Source organism: Leptodactylus fuscus, chromosome 11, assembly GCF_031893055.1.
Source record: "Leptodactylus fuscus isolate aLepFus1 chromosome 11, aLepFus1.hap2, whole genome shotgun sequence".
Taxonomy (NCBI): domain Eukaryota; kingdom Metazoa; phylum Chordata; class Amphibia; order Anura; family Leptodactylidae; genus Leptodactylus; species Leptodactylus fuscus.
Window position 1 is genome coordinate 89,445,151 of NC_134275.1, and position 25,158 is coordinate 89,470,308.

The 25,158-nt window shown below is 52.3% G+C and overlaps 2 protein-coding genes across 2 annotated transcripts in view; one reads left to right on the forward strand and one right to left on the reverse strand.

The window, feature by feature from the left end:
• The window catches only part of LOC142185105 (uncharacterized), a 37,123-nt gene extending 19,710 nt beyond the window's left edge, over positions 1-17,413 (forward strand). The window contains exon 2 of the mRNA XM_075260359.1: positions 15,877-17,413. Coding sequence (XP_075116460.1) covers positions 15,929-16,876 — 948 coding nt within the window. The 5' untranslated portion in view covers positions 15,877-15,928 and the 3' untranslated portion in view covers positions 16,877-17,413. The remainder of the gene's footprint in view (positions 1-15,876) is intronic.
• A 2,618-nt stretch (positions 17,414-20,031) lies between these two features.
• LOC142185617 (peptidoglycan recognition protein 3-like) overlaps positions 20,032-25,158 on the reverse strand; it is a 28,511-nt gene continuing 23,384 nt past the window's right edge. Inside the window, exons 6-8 of the mRNA XM_075261042.1 lie at positions 22,059-22,260; positions 20,336-20,454; positions 20,032-20,210 (exon numbers count right to left, since the gene is read on the reverse strand). Of these exons, the coding sequence (XP_075117143.1) occupies positions 20,032-20,210; positions 20,336-20,454; positions 22,059-22,260 (500 nt within the window). The remainder of the gene's footprint in view (positions 20,211-20,335; positions 20,455-22,058; positions 22,261-25,158) is intronic.

A 25,158-nucleotide genomic window follows, 5' to 3' on the forward strand; every position in this document is an offset into this window, starting at 1 on the left:
GATGATAGCAGGAGGCTTTGGGTGTTGTACGGCTGCCCGGACCTCCTGACATACAGCTAAGTATCCGACCACATCTACTGCTGGATGGATGGTCGGAGATGGCTCCAGTACAGCCGGCAGTCCGGGGGTGTCTACACCTGGATGATGATAGCACGAGGCTTTGGCTGTTGTACGGCTGCCCGGACCTCCTGACATACAGCTAAGTATCCGACCACATCTACTGCAGGGAGGATGGTCGGAGATGGCTCCAGTACAGCCGGCAGTCCGGGGGTCTCTACACCTGGATGATGATAGCAGGAGGCTTTGGGTGTTGTACGGCTGCTCGGCCCTCCTGACATCCAGCTAAGTATCCGACCACATCTACTGCTGGATGGATGGTCGGAGATGGCTCCAGTACAGCCGGCAGTCCGGGGGTCTCTACACCTGGATGATGATAGCAGGAGGCTTTGGGTGTTGTACGGCTGCCCGGACCTCCTGACATACAGCTAAGTATCCGACCACATCTACTGCTGGATGGATGGTCGGAGATGGCTCCAGTACAGCCGGCAGTCCGGGGGCCTCTACACCTGGATGATGATAGCAGGAGGCTTTGGCTGTTGTACGGCTGCCCGGACCTCCTGACATACAGCTAAGTATCCGACCACATCTACTGCTGGATGGATGGTCGGAGATGGCTCCAGTACAGCCGGCAGTCCGGGGGCCTCTACACCTGGATGATGATAGCAGGAGGCTTTGGGTGTTGTACGGCTGCCCGGACCTCCTGACATACAGCTAAGTATCCGACCACATCTACTGCTGGATGGATGGTCGGAGATGGCTCCAGTACAGCCGGCAGTCCGGGGGCCTCTACACCTGGATGATGATAGCAGGAGGCTTTGGGTGTTGTACGGCTGCTCGGCCATCCTGACATCCAGCTAAGTATCCGACCACATCTACTGCTGGATGGATGGTCGGAGATGGCTCCCCTACAGCCGGCAGTCCGGGGGCCTCTACACCTGGATGATGATAGCAGGAGGCTTTGGGTGTTGTACGGCTGCCCGGACCTCCTGACATCCAGCTAAGTATCCGACCACATCTACTGCAGGGAGGATGGTCGGAGATAGCTCCAGTACAGCCGGCAGTCCGTGGGTCTCTACACCTGGATGATGATAGCAGGAGGCTTTGGGTGTTGTACGGCTGCCCGGACCTCCTTACATACAGCTAAGTATCTGACCACATCTACTGCAGGGAGGATGGTCGGAGATGGCTCCCCTACAGCCGGCAGTCCGGGGGCCTCTACACCTGGATGATGATAGCAGGAGGCTTTGGGTGTTGTACGGCTGCCCGGACCTCCTGACCTACAGCTAAGTATCCGACCACATCTACTGCTGGATGGATGGTCGGAGATGGCTCCAGTACAGCCGGCAGTCCGGGGGTCTCTACACCTGGATGATGATAGCAGGAGGCTTTGGGTGTTGTACGGCTGCCCGGACCTCCTGACATACAGCTAAGTATCCGACCACATCTACTGCTGGATGGATGGTCGGAGATGGCTCCAGTACAGCCAGCAGTCCGGGGGTCTCTACACCTGGATGATGATAGCAGGAGGCTTTGGGTGTTGTACGGCTGCCCGGACCTCCTGACATACAGCTAAGTATCCGACCACATCTACTGCAGGGAGGATGGTCGGAGATGGCTCCAGTACAGCCGGCAGTCCGGGGGTCTCTACACCTGGATGATGATAGCAGGAGGCTTTGGGTGTTGTACGGCTGCCCGGACCTCCTGACATACAGCTAAGTATCCGACCACATCTACTGCTGGATGGATGGTCGGAGATGGCTCCAGTACAGCCGGCAGTCCGGGGGTGTCTACACCTGGATGATGATAGCAGGAGGCTTTGGCTGTTGTACGGCTGCCCGGACCTCCTGACATACAGCTAAGTATCCGACCACATCTACTGCAGGGAGGATGGTCGGAGATGGCTCCAGTACAGCCGGCAGTCCGGGGGTCTCTACACCTGGATGATGATAGCAGGAGGCTTTGGGTGTTGTACGGCTGCTCGGCCCTCCTGACATCCAGCTAAGTATCCGACCACATCTACTGCTGGATGGATGGTCGGAGATGGCTCCAGTACAGCCGGCAGTCCGGGGGTCTCTACACCTGGATGATGATAGCAGGAGGCTTTGGGTGTTGTACGGCTGCCCGGACCTCCTGACATACAGCTAAGTATCCGACCACATCTACTGCTGGATGGATGGTCGGAGATGGCTCCAGTACAGCCGGCAGTCCGGGGGTCTCTACACCTGGATGATGATAGCAGGAGGCTTTGGCTGTTGTACGGCTGCCCAGACCTCCTGACATCCAGCTAAGTATCCGACCACATCTACTGCTGGATGGATGGTCGGAGATGGCTCCAGTACAGCCGGCAGTCCGGGGGCCTCTACACCTGGATGATGATAGCAGGAGGCTTTGGCTGTTGTACGGCTGCCCGGACCTCCTGACATACAGCTAAGTATCCGACCACATCTACTGCTGGATGGATGGTCGGAGATGGCTCCAGTACAGCCGGCAGTCCGGGGGCCTCTACACCTGGATGATGATAGCAGGAGGCTTTGGGTGTTGTACGGCTGCCCGGACCTCCTGACATACAGCTAAGTATCCGACCACATCTACTGCTGGATGGATGGTCGGAGATGGCTCCAGTACAGCCGGCAGTCCGGGGGTCTCTACACCTGGATGATGATAGCAGGAGGCTTTGGGTGTTGTACGGCTGCCCGGACCTCCTGACATACAGCTAAGTATCCGACCACATCTACTGCAGGGAGGATGGTCGGAGATGGCTCCAGTACAGCCGGCAGTCCGGGGGCCTCTACACCTGGATGATGATAGCAGGAGGCTTTGGGTGTTGTACGGCTGCCCGGGACCTCCTGACATCCAGCTAAGTATCCGACCACATCTACTGCTGGATGGATGGTCGGAGATGGCTCCCCTACAGCCGGCAGTCCGGGGGCCTCTACACCTGGATGATGATAGCAGGAGGCTTTGGGTGTTGTACGGCTGCCCGGACCTCCTGACATACAGCTAAGTATCCGACCACATCTACTGCAGGGAGGATGGTCGGAGATGGCTCCAGTACAGCCGGCAGTCCGGGGGCCTCTACACCTGGATGATGATAGCAGGAGGCTTTCGGTGTTGTACGGCTGCCCCGGACCTCCTGACATACAGCTAAGTATCCGACCACATCTACTGCAGGGAGGATGGTCGGAGATGGCTCCAGTACAGCCGGCAGTCCGGGGGTCTCTACACCTGGATGATGATAGCAGGAGGCTTTGGGTGTTGTACGGCTGCTCGGCCCTCCTGACATCCAGCTAAGTATCCGACCACATCTACTGCTGGATGGATGGTCGGAGATGGCTCCAGTACAGCCGGCAGTCCGGGGGTCTCTACACCTGGATGATGATAGCAGGAGGCTTTGGGTGTTGTACGGCTGCCCGGACCTCCTGACATACAGCTAAGTATCCGACCACATCTACTGCTGGATGGATGGTCGGAGATGGCTCCAGTACAGCCGGCAGTCCGGGGGCCTCTACACCTGGATGATGATAGCAGGAGGCTTTGGGTGTTGTACGGCTGCTCGGACCTCCTGACATCCAGCTAAGTATCCGACCACATCTACTGCTGGATGGATGGTCGGAGATGGCTCCAGTACAGCCGGCAGTCCGGGGGCCTCTACACCTGGATGATGATAGCAGGAGGCTTTGGGTGTTGTACGGCTGCCCGGACCTCCTGACATCCAGCTAAGTATCCGACCACATCTACTGCTGGATGGATGGTCGGAGATGGCTCCAGTACAGCCGGCAGTCCGGGGGCCTCTACACCTGGATGATGATAGCAGGAGGCTTTGGGTGTTGTACGGCTGCCCGGACCTCCTGACATACAGCTAAGTATCCGACCACATCTACTGCTGGATGGATGGTCGGAGATGGCTCCAGTACAGCCGGCAGTCCGGGGGCCTCTACACCTGGATGATGATAGCAGGAGGCTTTGGGTGTTGTACGGCTGCCCGGACCTCCTGACATACAGCTAAGTATCCGACCACATCTACTGCTGGATGGATGGTCGGAGATGGCTCCCCTACAGCCGGCAGTCCGGGGGCCTCTACACCTGGATGATGATAGCAGGAGGCTTTGGGTGTTGTACGGCTGCCCGGACCTCCTGACATACAGCTAAGTATCCGACCACATCTACTGCTGGATGGATGGTCGGAGATGGCTCCAGTACAGCCGGCAGTCCGGGGGCCTCTACACCTGGATGATGATAGCAGGAGGCTTTGGGTGTTGTACGGCTGCTCGGCCCTCCTGACATCCAGCTAAGTATCCGACCACATCTACTGCAGGGAGGATGGTCGGAGATGGCTCCAGTACAGCCGGCAGTCCGGGGCCTCTACACCTGGATGATGATAGCAGGAGGCTTTGGGTGTTGTACGGCTGCCCGGACCTCCTGACATACAGCTAAGTATCCGACCACATCTACTGCTGGATGGATGGTCGGAGATGGCTCCAGTACAGCCGGCAGTCCGGGGGTCTCTACACCTGGATGATGATAGCAGGAGGCTTTGGGTGTTGTACGGCTGCTCGGCCATCCTGACATCCAGCTAAGTATCCGACCACATCTACTGCTGGATGGATGGTCGGAGATGGCTCCAGTACAGCCGACAGTCCGGGGGCCTCTACACCTGGATGATGATAGCAGGAGGCTTTGGCTGTTGTACGGCTGCCCGGACCTCCTGACATCCAGCTAAGTATCCGACCACATCTACTGCTGGATGGATGGTCGGAGATGGCTCCCCTACAGCCGGCAGTCCGGGGGCCTCTACACCTGGATGATGATAGCAGGAGGCTTTGGGTGTTGTACGGCTGCTCGGCCATCCTGACATCCAGCTAAGTATCCGACCACATCTACTGCTGGATGGATGGTCGGAGATGGCTCCAGTACAGCCGGCAGTCCGGGGGTCTCTACACCTGGATGATGATAGCAGGAGGCTTTGGGTGTTGTACGGCTGCCCAGACATCCTGACATACAGCTAAGTATCCGACCACATCTACTGCTGGATGGATGGTCGGAGATGGCTCCAGTACAGCCGGCAGTCCGGGGGTCTCTACACCTGGATGATGATAGCAGGAGGCTTTGGGTGTTGTACGGCTGCCCGGACCTCCTGACATACAGCTAAGTATCCGACCACATCTACTGCTGGATGGATGGTCAGAGATGGCTCCAGTACAGCCGGCAGTCCGGGGGCCTCTACACCTGGATGATGATAGCAGGAGGCTTTGGGTGTTGTACGGCTGCTCGGCCATCCTGACATCCAGCTAAGTATCCGACCACATCTACTGCTGGATGGATGGTCGGAGATGGCTCCAGTACAGCCGGCAGTCCGGGGGCCTCTACACCTGGATGATGATAGCAGGAGGCTTTGGGTGTTGTACGGCTGCTCGGCCATCCTGACATCCAGCTAAGTATCCGACCACATCTACTGCTGGATGGATGGTCGGAGATGGCTCCAGTACAGCCGGCAGTCCGGGGGCCTCTACACCTGGATGATGATAGCAGGAGGCTTTGGGTGTTGTACGGCTGCTCGGCCATCCTGACATCCAGCTAAGTATCCGACCACATCTACTGCTGGATGGATGGTCGGAGATGGCTCCAGTACAGCCGGCAGTCCGGGGGTCTCTACACCTGGATGATGATAGTAGGAGGCTTTGGGTGTTGTACGGCTGCCCGGACCTCCTGACATACAGCTAAGTATCCGACCACATCTACTGCTGGATGGATGGTCGGAGATGGCTCCCCTACAGCCGGCAGTGGGGGGGCCTCTACACCTGGATGATGATAGCAGGAGGATTTGGGTGTTGTACGGCTGCCCGGACCTCCTGACATACAGCTAAGTATCCGACCACATCTACTGCTGGATGGATGGTCGGAGATGGCTCCAGTACAGCCGGCAGTCCGGGGGCCTCTACACCTGGATGATGATAGCAGGAGGCTTTGGGTGTTGTACGGCTGCTCGGCCATCCTGACATCCAGCTAAGTATCCGACCACATCTACTGCTGGATGGATGGTCGGAGATGGCTCCCCTACAGCCGGCAGTCCGGGGGCCTCTACACCTGGATGATGATAGCAGGAGGCTTTGGGTGTTGTACGGCTGCCCGGACCTCCTGACATCCAGCTAAGTATCCGACCACATCTACTGCTGGATGGATGGTCGGAGATGGCTCCAGTACAGCCGGCAGTCCGGGGGCCTCTACACCTGGATGATGATAGCAGGAGGCTTTGGGTGTTGTACGGCTGCCCGGACCTCCTGACATACAGCTAAGTATCCGACCACATCTACTGCAGGGAGGATGGTCGGAGATAGCTCCAGTTCAGCCGGCAGTCCGTGGGTCTCTACACCTGGATGATGATAGCAGGAGGCTTTGGGTGTTGTACGGCTGCCCGGACCTCCTGACATACAGCTAAGTATCTGACCACATCTACTGCAGGGAGGATGGTCGGAGATAGCTCCCCTACAGCCGGCAGTCCGGGGGCCTCTACACCTGGATGATGATAGCAGGAGGCTTTGGGTGTTGTACGGCTGCCCGGACCTCCTGACATACAGCTAAGTATCCGACCACATCTACTGCTGGATGGATGGTCGGAGATGGCTCCAGTACAGCCGGCAGTCCGGGGGTCTCTACACCTGGATGATGATAGCAGGAGGCTTTGGGTGTTGTACGGCTGCCCGGACCTCCTGACATACAGCTAAGTATCCGACCACATCTACTGCTGGATGGATGGTCGGAGATGGCTCCAGTACAGCCGGCAGTCCGGGGGCCTCTACACCTGGATGATGATAGCAGGAGGCTTTGGGTGTTGTACGGCTGCCCGGACCTCCTGACATACAGCTAAGTATCCGACCACATCTACTGCAGGGAGGATGGTCGGAGATGGCTCCAGTACAGCCGGCAGTCCGGGGGTCTCTACACCTGGATGATGATAGCAGGAGGCTTTGGGTGTTGTACGGCTGCCCGGACCTCCTGACATACAGCTAAGTATCCGACCACATCTACTGCTGGATGGATGGTCGGAGATGGCTCCAGTACAGCCGGCAGTCCGGGGGCCTCTACACCTGGATGATGATAGCAGGAGGCTTTGGGTGTTGTACGGCTGCCCGGACCTCCTGACATACAGCTAAGTATCCGACCACATCTACTGCTGGATGGATGGTCGGAGATGGCTCCAGTACAGCCGGCAGTCCGGGGGCCTCTACACCTGGATGATGATAGCAGGAGGCTTTGGCTGTTGTACGGCTGCCCGGACCTCCTGACATACAGCTAAGTATCCGACCACATCTACTGCAGGGAGGATGGTCGGAGATGGCTCCAGTACAGCCGGCAGTCCGGGGGCCTCTACACCTGGATGATGATAGCAGGAGGCTTTGGGTGTTGTACGGCTGCCCGGACCTCCTGACATACAGCTAAGTATCCGACCACATCTACTGCAGGGAGGATGGTCGGAGATGGCTCCAGTACAGCCGGCAGTCCGGGGGTCTCTACACCTGGATGATGATAGCAGGAGGCTTTGGGTGTTGTACGGCTGCTCGGCCCTCCTGACATCCAGCTAAGTATCCGACCACATCTACTGCTGGATGGATGGTCGGAGATGGCTCCAGTACAGCCGGCAGTCCGGGGGTCTCTACACCTGGATGATGATAGCAGGAGGCTTTGGGTGTTGTACGGCTGCCCGGACCTCCTGACATCCAGCTAAGTATCCGACCACATCTACTGCTGGATGGATGGTCGGAGATGGCTCCAGTACAGCCGGCAGTCCGGGGGTCTCTACACCTGGATGATGATAGCAGGAGGCTTTGGGTGTTGTACGGCTGCCCAGACCTCCTGACATCCAGCTAAGTATCCGACCACATCTACTGCTGGATGGATGGTCGGAGATGGCTCAGTACAGCCGGCAGTCCGGGGGCCTCTACACCTGGATGATGATAGCAGGAGGCTTTGGCTGTTGTACGGCTGCTCGGCCATCCTGACATCCAGCTAAGTATCCGACCACATCTACTGCTGGATGGATGGTCGGAGATGGCTCCAGTACAGCCGGCAGTCCGGGGGCCTCTACACCTGGATGATGATAGCAGGAGGCTTTGGGTGTTGTACGGCTGCTCGGCCATCCTGACATCCAGCTAAGTATCCGACCACATCTACTGCTGGATGGATGGTCGGAGATGGCTCCAGTACAGCCGGCAGTCCGGGGGCCTCTACACCTGGATGATGATAGCAGGAGGCTTTGGGTGTTGTACGGCTGCCCGGACCTCCTGACATACAGCTAAGTATCCGACCACATCTACTGCTGGATGGATGGTCGGAGATGGCTCCCCTACAGCCGGCAGTCCGGGGGCCTCTACACCTGGATGATGATAGCAGGAGGCTTTGGGTGTTGTACGGCTGCCCGGACCTCCTGACATACAGCTAAGTATCCGACCACATCTACTGCTGGATGGATGGTCGGAGATGGCTCCAGTACAGCCGGCAGTCCGGGGGCCTCTACACCTGGATGATGATAGCAGGAGGCTTTGGGTGTTGTACGGCTGCTCGGCCACCCTGACATCCAGCTAAGTATCCGACCACATCTACTGCTGGATGGATGGTCGGAGATGGCTCCCCTACAGCCGGCAGTCCGGGGGCCTCTACACCTGGATGATGATAGCAGGAGGCTTTGGGTGTTGTACGGCTGCCCGGACCTCCTGACATCCAGCTAAGTATCCGACCACATCTACTGCTGGATGGATGGTCGGAGATGGCTCCAGTACAGCCGGCAGTCCGGGGGCCTCTAGACCTGGATGATGATAGCAGGAGACTTTGGGTGTTGTACGGCTGCCCGGACCTCCTGACATACAGCTAAGTATCCGACCACATCTACTGCAGGGAGGATGGTCGGAGATAGCTCCAGTACAGCCGGCAGTCCGTGGGTCTCTACACTTGGATGATGATAGCAGGAGGCTTTGGGTGTTGTACGGCTGCCCGGACCTCCTGACATACAGCTAAGTATCTGACCACATCTACTGCAGGGAGGATGGTCGGAGATGGCTCCCCTACAGCCGGCAGTCCGGGGGCCTCTACACCTGGATGATGATAGCAGGAGGCTTTGGGTGTTGTACGGCTGCCCGGACCTCCTGACCTACAGCTAAGTATCCGACCACATCTACTGCTGGATGGATGGTCGGAGATGGCTCCAGTACAGCCGGCAGTCCGGGGGTCTCTACACCTGGATGATGATAGCAGGAGGCTTTGGGTGTTGTACGGCTGCCCGGACCTCCTGACATACAGCTAAGTATCCGACCACATCTACTGCTGGATGGATGGTCGGAGATGGCTCCAGTACAGCCAGCAGTCCGGGGGTCTCTACACCTGGATGATGATAGCAGGAGGCTTTGGGTGTTGTACGGCTGCCCGGACCTCCTGACATACAGCTAAGTATCCGACCACATCTACTGCAGGGAGGATGGTCGGAGATGGCTCCAGTACAGCCGGCAGTCCGGGGGTGTCTACACCTGGATGATGATAGCAGGAGGCTTTGGGTGTTGTACGGCTGCCCGGACCTCCTGACATACAGCTAAGTATCCGACCACATCTACTGCTGGATGGATGGTCGGAGATGGCTCCAGTACAGCCGGCAGTCCGGGGGTGTCTACACCTGGATGATGATAGCAGGAGGCTTTGGCTGTTGTACGGCTGCCCGGACCTCCTGACATACAGCTAAGTATCCGACCACATCTACTGCAGGGAGGATGGTCGGAGATGGCTCCAGTACAGCCGGCAGTCCGGGGGTCTCTACACCTGGATGATGATAGCAGGAGGCTTTGGGTGTTGTACGGCTGCTCGGCCCTCCTGACATCCAGCTAAGTATCCGACCACATCTACTGCTGGATGGATGGTCGGAGATGGCTCCAGTACAGCCGGCAGTCCGGGGGTCTCTACACCTGGATGATGATAGCAGGAGGCTTTGGGTGTTGTACGGCTGCCCGGACCTCCTGACATACAGCTAAGTATCCGACCACATCTACTGCTGGATGGATGGTCGGAGATGGCTCCAGTACAGCCGGCAGTCCGGGGGCCTCTACACCTGGATGATGATAGCAGGAGGCTTTGGCTGTTGTACGGCTGCCCGGACCTCCTGACATACAGCTAAGTATCCGACCACATCTACTGCTGGATGGATGGTCGGAGATGGCTCCAGTACAGCCGGCAGTCCGGGGGCCTCTACACCTGGATGATGATAGCAGGAGGCTTTGGGTGTTGTACGGCTGCCCGGACCTCCTGACATACAGCTAAGTATCCGACCACATCTACTGCTGGATGGATGGTCGGAGATGGCTCCAGTACAGCCGGCAGTCCGGGGGCCTCTACACCTGGATGATGATAGCAGGAGGCTTTGGGTGTTGTACGGCTGCTCGGCCATCCTGACATCCAGCTAAGTATCCGACCACATCTACTGCTGGATGGATGGTCGGAGATGGCTCCCCTACAGCCGGCAGTCCGGGGGCCTCTACACCTGGATGATGATAGCAGGAGGCTTTGGGTGTTGTACGGCTGCCCGGACCTCCTGACATCCAGCTAAGTATCCGACCACATCTACTGCAGGGAGGATGGTCGGAGATAGCTCCAGTACAGCCGGCAGTCCGTGGGTCTCTACACCTGGATGATGATAGCAGGAGGCTTTGGGTGTTGTACGGCTGCCCGGACCTCCTGACATACAGCTAAGTATCTGACCACATCTACTGCAGGGAGGATGGTCGGAGATGGCTCCCCTACAGCCGGCAGTCCGGGGGCCTCTACACCTGGATGATGATAGCAGGAGGCTTTGGGTGTTGTACGGCTGCCCGGACCTCCTGACCTACAGCTAAGTATCCGACCACATCTACTGCTGGATGGATGGTCGGAGATGGCTCCAGTACAGCCGGCAGTCCGGGGGTCTCTACACCTGGATGATGATAGCAGGAGGCTTTGGGTGTTGTACGGCTGCCCGGACCTCCTGACATACAGCTAAGTATCCGACCACATCTACTGCTGGATGGATGGTCGGAGATGGCTCCAGTACAGCCAGCAGTCCGGGGGTCTCTACACCTGGATGATGATAGCAGGAGGCTTTGGGTGTTGTACGGCTGCCCGGACCTCCTGACATACAGCTAAGTATCCGACCACATCTACTGCAGGGAGGATGGTCGGAGATGGCTCCAGTACAGCCGGCAGTCCGGGGGTCTCTACACCTGGATGATGATAGCAGGAGGCTTTGGGTGTTGTACGGCTGCCCGGACCTCCTGACATACAGCTAAGTATCCGACCACATCTACTGCTGGATGGATGGTCGGAGATGGCTCCAGTACAGCCGGCAGTCCGGGGGCCTCTACACCTGGATGATGATAGCAGGAGGCTTTGGGTGTTGTACGGCTGCCCGGACCTCCTGACATACAGCTAAGTATCCGACCACATCTACTGCTGGATGGATGGTCGGAGATGGCTCCAGTACAGCCGGCAGTCCGGGGGTGTCTACACCTGGATGATGATAGCAGGAGGCTTTGGCTGTTGTACGGCTGCCCGGACCTCCTGACATACAGCTAAGTATCCGACCACATCTACTGCAGGGAGGATGGTCGGAGATGGCTCCAGTACAGCCGGCAGTCCGGGGGTCTCTACACCTGGATGATGATAGCAGGAGGCTTTGGGTGTTGTACGGCTGCTCGGCCCTCCTGACATCCAGCTAAGTATCCAACCACATCTACTGCTGGATGGATGGTCGGAGATGGCTCCAGTACAGCCGGCAGTCCGGGGGTCTCTACACCTGGATGATGATAGCAGGAGGCTTTGGGTGTTGTACGGCTGCCCGGACCTCCTGACATACAGCTAAGTATCCGACCACATCTACTGCTGGATGGATGGTCGGAGATGGCTCCAGTACAGCCGGCAGTCCGGGGGTCTCTACACCTGGATGATGATAGCAGGAGGCTTTGGCTGTTGTACGGCTGCCCAGACCTCCTGACATCCAGCTAAGTATCCGACCACATCTACTGCTGGATGGATGGTCGGAGATGGCTCCAGTACAGCCGGCAGTCCGGGGGCCTCTACACCTGGATGATGATAGCAGGAGGCTTTGGCTGTTGTACGTCTGCCCGGACCTCCTGACATACAGCTAAGTATCCGACCACATCTACTGCTGGATGGATGGTCGGAGATGGCTCCAGTACAGCCGGCAGTCCGGGGGCCTCTACACCTGGATGATGATAGCAGGAGGCTTTGGGTGTTGTACGGCTGCCCGGACCTCCTGACATACAGCTAAGTATCCGACCACATCTACTGCTGGATGGATGGTCGGAGATGGCTCCAGTACAGCCGGCAGTCCGGGGGTCTCTACACCTGGATGATGATAGCAGGAGGCTTTGGGTGTTGTACGGCTGCCCGGACCTCCTGACATACAGCTAAGTATCCGACCACATCTACTGCAGGGAGGATGGTCGGAGATGGCTCCAGTACAGCCGGCAGTCCGGGGGCCTCTACACCTGGATGATGATAGCAGGAGGCTTTGGGTGTTGTACGGCTGCCCGGACCTCCTGACATCCAGCTAAGTATCCGACCACATCTACTGCTGGATGGATGGTCGGAGATGGCTCCCCTACAGCCGGCAGTCCGGGGGCCTCTACACCTGGATGATGATAGCAGGAGGCTTTGGGTGTTGTACGGCTGCCCGGACCTCCTGACATACAGCTAAGTATCCGACCACATCTACTGCAGGGAGGATGGTCGGAGATGGCTCCAGTACAGCCGGCAGTCCGGGGGCCTCTACACCTGGATGATGATAGCAGGAGGCTTTGGGTGTTGTACGGCTGCCCGGACCTCCTGACATACAGCTAAGTATCCGACCACATCTACTGCAGGGAGGATGGTCGGAGATGGCTCCAGTACAGCCGGCAGTCCGGGGGTCTCTACACCTGGATGATGATAGCAGGAGGCTTTGGGTGTTGTACGGCTGCTCGGCCCTCCTGACATCCAGCTAAGTATCCGACCACATCTACTGCTGGATGGATGGTCGGAGATGGCTCCAGTACAGCCGGCAGTCCGGGGGTCTCTACACCTGGATGATGATAGCAGGAGGCTTTGGGTGTTGTACGGCTGCCCGGACCTCCTGACATACAGCTAAGTATCCGACCACATCTACTGCTGGATGGATGGTCGGAGATGGCTCCAGTACAGCCGGCAGTCCGGGGGTCTCTACACCTGGATGATGATAGCAGGAGGCTTTGGCTGTTGTACGGCTGCCCAGACCTCCTGACATCCAGCTAAGTATCCGACCACATCTACTGCTGGATGGATGGTCGGAGATGGCTCCAGTACAGCCGGCAGTCCGGGGGCCTCTACACCTGGATGATGATAGCAGGAGGCTTTGGGTGTTGTACGGCTGCCCAGACCTCCTGACATACAGCTAAGTATCCGACCACATCTACTGCTGGATGGATGGTCGGAGATGGCTCCAGTACAGCCGGCAGTCCGGGGGTCTCTACACCTGGATGATGATAGCAGGAGGCTTTGGGTGTTGTACGGCTGCCCGGAGCTCCTGACATACAGCTAAGTATCCGACCACATCTACTGCAGGGAGGATGGTCGGAGATGGCTCCAGTACAGCCGGCAGTCCGGGGGCCTCTACACCTGGATGATGATAGCAGGAGGCTTTGGGTGTTGTACGGCTGCCCGGACCTCCTGACATCCAGCTAAGTATCCGACCACATCTACTGCTGGATGGATGGTCGGAGATGGCTCCCCTACAGCCGGCAGTCTGGGGGCCTCTACACCTGGATGATGATAGCAGGAGGCTTTGGGTGTTGTACGGCTGCCCGGACCTCCTGACATACAGCTAAGTATCCGACCACATCTACTGCTGGATGGATGGTCGGAGATGGCTCCAGTACAGCCGGCAGTCCGGGGGTCTCTACACCTGGATGATGATAGCAGGAGGCTTTGGGTGTTGTACGGCTGCCCGGACCTCCTGACATACAGCTAAGTATCCGACCACATCTACTGAAGGGAGGATGGTCGGAGATGGCTCCCCTACAGCCGGCAGTCCAGGGGCCTCTACACCTGGATGATGATAGCAGGAGGCTTTGGGTGTTGTACGGCTGCTCGGCCCTCCTGACATCCAGCTAAGTATCCGACCACATCTACTGCTGGATGGATGGTCGGAGATGGCTCCAGTACAGCCGGCAGTCCGGGGGCCTCTACACCTGGATGATGATAGCAGGAGGCTTTGGGTGTTGTACGGCTGCCCGGACCTCCTGACATCCAGCTAAGTATCCGACCACATCTACTGCAGGGAGGATGGTCGGAGATGGCTCCAGTACAGCCGGCAGTCCGGGGGCCTCTACACCTGGATGATGATAGCAGGAGGCTTTGGGTGTTGTACGGCTGCCCGGACCTCCTGACATCCAGCTAAGTATCCGACCACATCTACTGCTGGATGGATGGTCGGAGATGGCTCCCCTACAGCCGGCAGTCCGGGGGCCTCTACACCTGGATGATGATAGCAGGAGGCTTTGGGTGTTGTACGGCTGTTCGGCCCTCCTGACATCCAGCTAAGTATCTGACCATATCTACTGCTGGATGGATGGTCGGAGATGGCTCCAGTACAGCCGGCAGTCCGGGGGTCTCTACACCTGGATGATGATAGCAGGAGGCTTTGGGTGTTGTACGGCTGCTCGGACCTCCTGACATACAGCTAAGTATCCGACCACATCTACTGCTGGATGGATGGTCGGAGATGGCTCCAGTACAGCCGGCAGTCCGGGGGCCTCTACACCTGGATGATGATAGCAGGAGGCTTTGGGTGTTGTACGGCTGCCCGGACCTCCTGACATACAGCTAAGTATCCGACCACATCTACTGCTGGATGGATGGTCGGAGATGGCTCCCCTACAGCCGGCAGTCCGGGGGCCTCTACACCTGGATGATGATAGCAGGAGGCTTTGGGTGTTGTACGGCTGCCCGGACCTCCTGACATCCAGCTAAGTATCCGACCACATCTACTGCAGGGAGGATGGTCGGAGATGGCTCCCCTACAGCCGGCAGTCCGGGGGCCTCTACACCTGGATGATGATAGCAGGAGGCTTTGGGTGTTGTACGGCTGCCCGGACCTCCTGACATACAGCTAAGTATCCGACCACATCTACTGCTGGATGGATGGTTGGAGATGGCTCCTCTACAGCCGGCAGTCCGGGGGCCTCTACACCTGGATGATGATAGCAGGAGGCTTTGGGTGTTGTACGGCTGCCCGGACCTCCTGACATCCAGCTAAGTATCCGACCACATCTACTGCAGGGAGGATGGTCGGAGATGGCTCCAGTACAGCCGGCAGTCCGGGGGCCTCTACACCTGGATGATGATAGCAGGAGGCTTTGGGTGTTGTACGGCTGCCCGGACCTCCTGACATACAGCTAAGTATCCGACCACATCTACTGCAGGGAGGATGGTCGGAGATGGCTCCAGTACAGCCGGCAGTCCGGGGGCCTCTACACCTGGATGATGATAGCAGGAGGCTTTGGGTGTTGTACGGCTGCCCGGACCTCCTGACATCCAGCTAAGTATCCGACCACATCTACGGATGGATGGATGGATGGTCAGAGATGGCTCCAGTACAGCCGGCAGTCCGGGGGCCTCTACACCTGGATGATGATAGCAGGAGGCTTTGGGTGTTGTACGGCTGCCCGGACCTCCTACTGTCCAGGCCATCTCCCACCATTACTCTTAAACTTCTACCTCTCTTAGTCGGACCTACCTTCTAACTTTCTAAACGGCTTTATATTTTGACAGATTTGTTGGGGTTTGAGGGCAACGGCCTCCATGTATTAATATCCTTCCATTTATGATGGGAGATGATGTCATACACAGCGACCGCTGTACGAAAACACAGAACTCACATACAAAGAGGCAAAAGTGTAATCCTGAATCATCCAAAGGTCAAGACACTCCATCAAGTGGAAAAGGAACGCAACGCAAGAAACTGGAAAATAACACCTATGGGCAAACCCTGTCAAAAAGGATTACTCCATGTCTGGACAGACAGGAACAAGAAGGAGATGTGGGAAAGACGTTTATGTGTACAGATTGTGGGAAGAGTTTCACCAGGAGATCATCGCTGGTCACGCACCAAAGGATCCATACTGGAGAGAAGCCCTATGTCTGCATGGACTGTGGCAAAGGCTTCACGGACAGCTCAAATCTTGTAAAGCACCAGAGGACACATACGGGAGAGCGACCTTACGCCTGCAGCGAGTGCGAAAAAACATTCACTGACAGCTCAAACCTCATTGCACATCAAAGGGCGCACTCGGGCGAAAAGCCCTACGTGTGCAGTGCCTGCGAAAAAAGTTTTACTCTCATATCCAACCTTGTGACCCATCAGAGGGCGCACACAGGAGAGCGTCCTTATGGGTGCACAGAGTGCGGGAAACGGTTCTCTCGCAGCTCACACCTCGTCACTCATCAGAGAGCGCACAAGGGGGAACGGCCGTTCTCATGCAGTGAATGCGGCCGACGGTTTACTCAGATCTCCAACCTCATTGCGCACCAGAGAGCACACACAGGACTCAGGCCCTATATGTGTAGTGTCTGTGGGAAGAACTATACCCAGAGGTCCAACCTCATTGAACATCGGAGGACTCACACAGGAGAGAGACCTTATGTTTGTAATGAATGCGGGAAAGACTTTAATCAAAACTCCAGTCTTATCAAACACAGAAAGGTACACGTGAAACATGCGGAGAGGGTGCAGGGGTCAAATGAGAAAGTCAACATAGACTGGAGTCCATGAAGTTATGCCAGGTCAATGGGGTCTTCGAATTCTGTATGCCCAATATAGGATTAGAGTCCATTATAATAAGAAAACACAGTAAAAAATCTCATGTATTTTACCTGGTCAGAGTCATACAGGACTCACGCAAATCGCATTGAGTGTTGTCAAGTTCATGGCACCATAACCAAGGTTCTCCTTCCATCATCTTCAGGGGTTGATGATCTCACAATGGAAGAAATAAGTTTATTTACTGGTTAGAACTAATCGGACTCAGGGATGGAAGATAAAACAGATAATCCCTGGGGAAGGTGGAGGTTACCAATCTGGTTCTAGTTATATTTCAACACGTCGGAACGTAGACAAAAATGCAACTGCACCCAACCTCAGAGCCTGGTGTGGTGGCATTTTATGCTGAATTTTGTGAGTTCCTGGGTTGCCGAGGAGCCTTGTTTTGCACAGTTGTCCCAAATGGTGCTGAGGGTATACTAATACTCCTGTACAGGTCAGAACCTGGTACAAGTCTACATTGGTCCTGAGGTGTTAGGGGGCATTCACACGATGTAATGCGGCACTGATTCTTGCACAATAACTTGCAAAAGAGTCAGCACTGCAAAACAGAATCCCATTGACTTCAATGGGTTCCGTTTAACGCGCATAAAACATTGAAATTGATGGAAGGCTTTTTAACCCATTGATTTCAATGTGTTACGCGTGTTAAACAGAAGCCCTTGAAGTCATTGGGATTCTGTTTTGCAGCGCTGATTCTTTCGCAAGTTATTGTGCAAGAATCAGTGCCGCATTACATGGTGTGCATGCACCCTTAGTCTGGTTATGAAACATGTACGGTGTATTTTCTCAAAATTATGTCTTAGAAATCTTTCGGTTTTGAGACTTTTATTCTGTTTCTATAAACACTTTATCTTTGCATCTTCTGGGTATTTTTAGGAAATTGCGTTTTGTGATTTGGAATCTGCTGATAATTAGATTTTCCACCCGAAAAATACAGATTGGCCCCATGTTTACAGGGAATGAAAAGCAAGAAATTGTGTTTACTCCTTGGACGCTGCTTTTCATCTGTAAACATCTGATACTACTATGTTGTCTCATGATCAAGGGCTTCACTGCCTTCATAGGATAAGTTCACACGGAGGAATTTGCTGTGGATTTGGGGGCGGATTCCACTTATGAATCCGTGGCATACTCCATCCAGATTCTGCCTCCCATTGTTTTGAATGGGGTGTAGAGATTGCAGCTGGATGCTAAAAAAATAAGTGTCCTGCCCGATCTCGCTGCAGATTCCGCAGCTTGAGAGCTTACTGATTAGAACCATTCATTGGGTCTAACCAGCAGTGGAAAGCCCTGTATCCGCATCTCATCACGGGTAGTCTGTGGGTGAAAACGGCGGCGGAAAATGAAGAGGAATTACTCTTCATTTTCTGCCGGGTGAATTTAGCCTTACAGTTTTGTTCTCTTGTCCTTGGAACTCAAAGCATCCTGCAGCTTCAACACATCTGGTATTCTCCTATCGCTGCCCACACCGTATACTACATTAGGGTTTCTGTGTATTTTTTTTTTCCAAATTTAAGACAAAATTACTACATTGAATGCAGTTTTTCAAAAACTTTAAAGATATTGTGTTGTCCAGGCCGTATCGACCATTGGACTATATATATATAACCTGTGTAGAGAAAAAACATGACATGGTTCCAGAGCTGTGGATTTGGTACGTCAAGCCACCAACTCTGACTCCAACTCCTTCATAAATGGCTGACAGTCCTGGTCAGGCAGAACCCTTAAAAATCCGCTAAATTATAAAAAAAAATCTAGAGACCGATTCCTATGAAAGTAAATGTGCAACAAATTATTCATCTAATTAATTCTACAATACCAAAATTTCATTTAAAATAAATAACAATTTTTAATAAATAATATTTTTCTGACTCTAGCTCCACCCAAAACTGTCCCTGACCCCCGACTCCAACCCCACAGCCCTGCAGAGCTTTCCTATAACAGGACCTGCCCATATTTGTAGTTCTTCTAGCGCAGGGTCAGTGCAGATACGGAAAGGAAAAATGTGACAAATGACTCAGTCGTATATGGCAAGTGGGTTTACATGAGACTTTGCTTTTGCTCTGCGTCCTTGGTTCACCATGAAAATCTCATATACGGAGAAGACACTTTTCAAATTTGAGAAGTGATAATAAAAATCAATTTTCTAAAAATCTGTTGCACTGGTTAATCTGTTTAGCAAATGCGGCCAGTTAGGCTGAGACCTTACGTTGCGGAAAAGCTTCTTTTGTTTAGTTGCGGGAAAATTCACAGTACAGGTGAAGTGGATGGGATTCTAGCGAATCCCATGCCCACTTTGCGGTAAAAACAGCCATGCGGACACACCACGATTTCCAAAACCAGCACAGTTTTGGAAATCGCAGCATGCCAATTATACCTACGGAAACACCAGCAGTTTCCCCATAGCTATAATTGCAACAGAGAAGAAAACTCCACAAACTTTCTAATTAAACCGTTGTGAGAAGAACTGCAATGCGTTCCCGCCGCGGTTTTTCCGGCAGCGGATGTCCCGTGGGGCCTTAGCCTTAAGCTAAAGTTTGTTTTTACGAATTCTGGATACACATGATACAGTTTGTTATATTTTTATTGTTTTTCATGCAGTACTATTGTATTATTGTGAGTAATGGGTTTGCGGTTATATTATGTGAATGTAAAGCTAATATTCCAAGTAGCAGACTGTATATGGTGCAACAAGCGAATATCACGGCTTGTATAGATGGACAATATGATGTGAGGTTCTCCATGGAAATAATGCGGTCATGTATTAGAAAATAGAAAACCCACAGAACCCTCTAAAAGTAGAAGAAGTTCTAGAAGTTTCTGATCATGAAAGTCAAAGTTTTCGAACAAAATGTAGATAGAAGAAGGAAAAATCCCAAGAACATCTAAATATATGAGGACAAAAATGGCAGAAGTCATAGACGATATAGAAATATGCCCATGGTAAGTATATTGGCTCGATTACTTGGAGAAGCGGGCAGGAGGTAACCAACACTAGATTTTTGGCATCTTGCTCACTGTGTCTTTTCTTGAATCATTCTTTGATGTCTGGTCTGGATTGGTGGTTTTGCTATCAAGGTATAAGATCATCAGGATCGATCAGCTCAAGGCTTAAAGTGCGGCCATCTCTGGATGACCTTGTACAAGCTGTTACCGGGACAGCTTGTGCTCATTACGTTGCGATGCCCCTTCAGTGCATAACTCCCTCTGATGACATTTTTGGAGACTCCACAAGCAATGAGACTCCTCGCTGCATTAAGAGCTGCATTGTTGGGAGCACGGTCTACGAAAACAAGAACATAGGTAAGGACCGAGGGGAAACATTTCTGTATATTACACCAGTCTATAAAACAATAGCGAAACCCACCCCATCACATGTAAACAATTCATCTCAACCCCCCGACTTACTGGTGAAGGATCCTATGAAGCTGATGCCACTGGAGATGGGGTTGTAGGACGTTGCATGTGCTCCACGTGATGTCCATCCACGGCCTTCATACACAAGGCCGTCCTCTCCAATCAGGAAACTACATAGAAAATGGAGTACGTTACTTTTCTACAATATGGCTTCACACAGGTTCCGAGCTGTATGACATCACTCATAGCAGCCTAGTGGCCCCACCATACCTCTATAGACAGTCAATCTCAATTGACCATTGTTGTCCTTTAGAACAATTATGTAAATATTAAAAGGAATCCAATTATTGCAAAGACAATCCTGACATATTGATGTCTTGGTCACCATAAGTTTCATATGTGCCGGGCGCAGGTATTCCATCAAAATCTCAGGTGACTAACATATGATTGAAATGTTTTGGTCCAGCCCAAATGCAGTGCATCCTTTTGCCCATTGTATAAATATGACCTGTTTCAATTGGACATGGACACTTCTTTAGGTCCCATTTCCCATTCAGGCGTATACCTGATGACCCAAGGAGTATCCCAGAAATCTGAACCAACTGTTCCAAAAATCCCGTCATTTCGCAAGAAACTGGGACTCAAAGACATAATCCTCTTTTCCTCACCTAGGAACTCTCCTCCACTGGAGAGCTTGTAAATAGAAGTCTACACATAAGAGTGTACACATGAGGAGGGTCAATTCATGTGTCGAGCTATTCCTGATGAGTTTGATAGATAGGCCTTGTGCTCTCTAGTAGACATCAAGGACCTAGTCATCAAACTGGCAGATAAAGGGGAGCTCTGGGCGTGATGGATAAAGAGGAGATTAAGAGCCAGTTGCGGACACCGATATCTATCACATAACCTCACACGATCTGTAGTACAAAAATACACACTGTAAGAACTCTTAACTAAGGGCACAATAGACAAAAAAAACCAACACCCATCCATTAACGCCGCTATTTTATATTCTCTAAACAAGATCAGACCCGATACGCTACTGGTCACATCTGACAACTCTGTATAGTCCCATAGTGCACCAGAAGATTGCTGAGGCTGTCCCCGAAGGACTCGAGCTAATTTACAGTGCACCAGAGGGCAGGGCCAATACATTTACAATACCATGGAAATCAGAAAATAGATGAAAGAAGTTTAACCAGCCCTGGTGTGGTGAGGAGGAGCTGTGGGCCCCCCTGGCTTCTGGGACCATTGCGACCCGTATAGTGCCTTTAAGGTATACCCTACTCCAGGAATACTATGATATGTCAGGCCTACTGTGTTACTGGAATGGTTTGCCTATAATATTGTGAAATGACAATACTTCTTTCACTTGTTGCCAAGATATATTTGTTCCTACACAATTTTTCCAAGAGGAAGACTTGTCATGTGCTTAAGAATACGGAATACGATCTAGTTCCTGATATGTAATGGAAGCCAGAGACTTCCTCATATGTGTTGCTTTCACTTCTGATGCCAGACAATGAGTGATAGGATTGTAGTTACTTTGTTTCTACTTCCCTAGTCACAATCCTTCTACATATCTTTATCCAGTATCTGATGACAATCATAATTTCGGGATTTCCTATTGCAATAAAGAACATTTATGAACATTAACTAACGTTCAGTATTTATTTAGATTAAGACCTTACTCCGGTACTCAGGAATATGAGCGGAGTATGTTTAGTCTACCTAGTTTAGAACAATTGGCTCTGACGCTTGATTTATCTCTTACTTGTAGCCGATGTCGCACCAGCCTCTGGTCTTCATATGATAGTTTTGTATATTCCTGACTTGGGCGCTGCATGTCGACCTGGAGCTGCAGAAAGCTCCTTCCGTGTGGTGAATGATGACATTTGGTACAGGAGTGTTCAGCCTAGATCTGCAGGACGGGTTCTTTCCTCCCCACTGAGCCCTGGTTACAATAGTTGGACAACCTTGAACAATAAGAAGAAGGAAACATGGTGACATTGCCATTTGTGGAGAAACTGAATCTGAACACTGCACCATCAAATGCACAGAGGTATTCTCGGAGTATGGACGCTTCCACCATACCCAATAGCCATGATGTTCTTAATATGGACGGACTATCAGGAGGACACTATATGTATGAGAAGATAACCTGACCACAATAAGGACATCATGGCTGGTTATTAGGAGAGGACACTACATGTATGAGAAGATAACCCGACCACAATAAGGACATCATGGCTGGTTATCAGGAGGACACTGCATGTATGAGAAGATAACCTGACCACAATAAGGACATCATGGCTGGTTATCAGGAGGGGACACTACATGTATGAGAAGATAACCTGACCACAATAAGGACATCATGACTGGTTATCAGGAGGACACTACATGTATGAGAAGATAACCTGACCACAATAAGGACATCATGGCTGGTTATCAGGAGGACACTACATGTATGAGAAGATAACCTGACCACAATAAGGACATCATGGCTGGTTATTAGGAGGGGACACTACATGTATGAGAAGATAACCTGACCACAATAAGGACATCTTGGCTGGTTATCAGGAGGGGACAATACATGTATGAGAAGATTACCCGACCACAATAAGGACATCATGGTTGGTTATCAGGAGGACACTACATGTATGAGAAGATAACCTGACCACAATAAGGACATCATGGCTGGTTATTAGGAGGGGACACTACATGTATGAGAAGATAACCCGACCACAATAAGGACATCATGGCTGGTTATCAGGAGGGGACAATACATGTATGAGAAGATTACCCGACCACAATAAGGACATCATGGTTGGTTATCAGGAGGACACTACATGTATGAGAAGATAACCTGACCACAATAAGGACATCATGGCTGGTTATTAGGAGGGGACACTACATGTATGAGAAGATAACCTGACCACAATAAGGACATCTTGGCTGGTTATCAGGAGGGGACAATACATGTATGAGAAGATTACCCGACCACAATAAGGACATCATGGTTGGTTATCAGGAGGACACTACATGTATGAGAAGATAACCTGACCACAATAAGGACATCATGGCTGGTTATTAGGAGGGGACACTACATGTATGAGAAGATAACCCGACCACAATAAGGACATCATGGCTGGTTATCAGGAGGGGACAATACATGTATGAGAAGATTACCCGACCACAATAAGGACATCATGGTTGGTTATCAGGAGGACACTACATGTATGAGAAGATAACCTGACCACAATAAGGACATCATGGCTGGTTATTAGGAGGGGACACTACATGTATGAGAAGATAACCTGACCACAATAAGGACATCTTGGCTGGTTATCAGGAGGACACTACATGTATGAGAAGATAACCTGACCACAATAAGGACATCATGGCTGGTTATCAGGAGAGGACACTACATGTATGAGAAGATAACCCGACCACAATAAGGACATCATGGCTGGTTATCAGGAGGGGACAATACATGTATGAGAAGATTACCCGACCACAATAAGGACATCATGGTTGGTTATCAGGAGGACACTACATGTATGAGAAGATAACCCGACCACAATAAGGACATCATGGCTGGTTATCAGGAGGGGACAATACATGTATGAGAAGATTACCCGACCACAATAAGGACATCATGGCTGGTTATCAGGAGGACACTACATGTATGAGAAGATAACCCGACCACAATAAGGACATCATGGCTGGTTATCAGGAGGACACTACATGTATGAGAAGATAACCCGACCACAATAAGGACATCATGGTTGGTTATCAGGAGGACACTACATGTATGAGAAGATAACCCGACCACAATAAGGACATCATGGCTGATTATCAGGAGGACACTACATGTATGAGAAGATAACCTGACCACAATAAGGACATCATGGCTGGTTATCAGGAGGACACTACATGTATGAGAAGATAACCTGACCACAATAAGGACATCATGGCTGGTTATCAGGAGGGGACAATACATGTATGAGAAGATAACCCGACCACAATAAGGACATCATGGCTGGTTATCAGGAGAGGACACTACATGTATGAGAAGATAACCGGACCACAATAAGGACATCATGGCTGGTTATCAGGAGGACACTACATGTATGAGAAGATAACCTGACCACAATAAGGACATCATGGCTGGTTATCAGGAGGACACTACATGTATGAGAAGATAACCCGACCACAATAAGGACATCATGGCTGGTTATCAGGAGAGGACACTACATGTATGAGAAGATAACCGGACCACAATAAGGACATCATGGCTGGTTATCAGGAGAGGACACTACATGTATGAGAAGATAACCGGACCACAATAAGGACATCATGGCTGGTTATCAGGAGGGGACAATACATGTATGAGAAGATAACCCGACCACAATAAGGACATCATGGCTGGTTATCAGGAGGACACTACATGTATGAGAAGATAACCTGACCACAATAAGGACATCATGGCTGGTTATCAGGAGGACACTACATGTATGAGAAGATAACCTGACCACAATAAGGACATCTTGGCTGGTTATCAGGACACTACATGTATGAGAAGATAACCCGACCACAATAAGGACATCTTGGCTGGTTATCAGGACACTACATGTATGAGAAGATAACCCGACCACAATAAGGACATCATGGCTTGGTTTCTGACAAGTCCCAGACCATAGAAAGCTCCTAATTTCATTGGCAACAAGACAAAAGACTGTCACCACTAAGATGGTTCTTCAAAATTCTAAAAAAAAAAAATTGTATTTGAAAAAAAGTTTAACTTTTAATTGTCCACAAATTCAAATATTCTTAGTAAAATCCTTGTAAGTGATCGTCTCGACATGAACTTG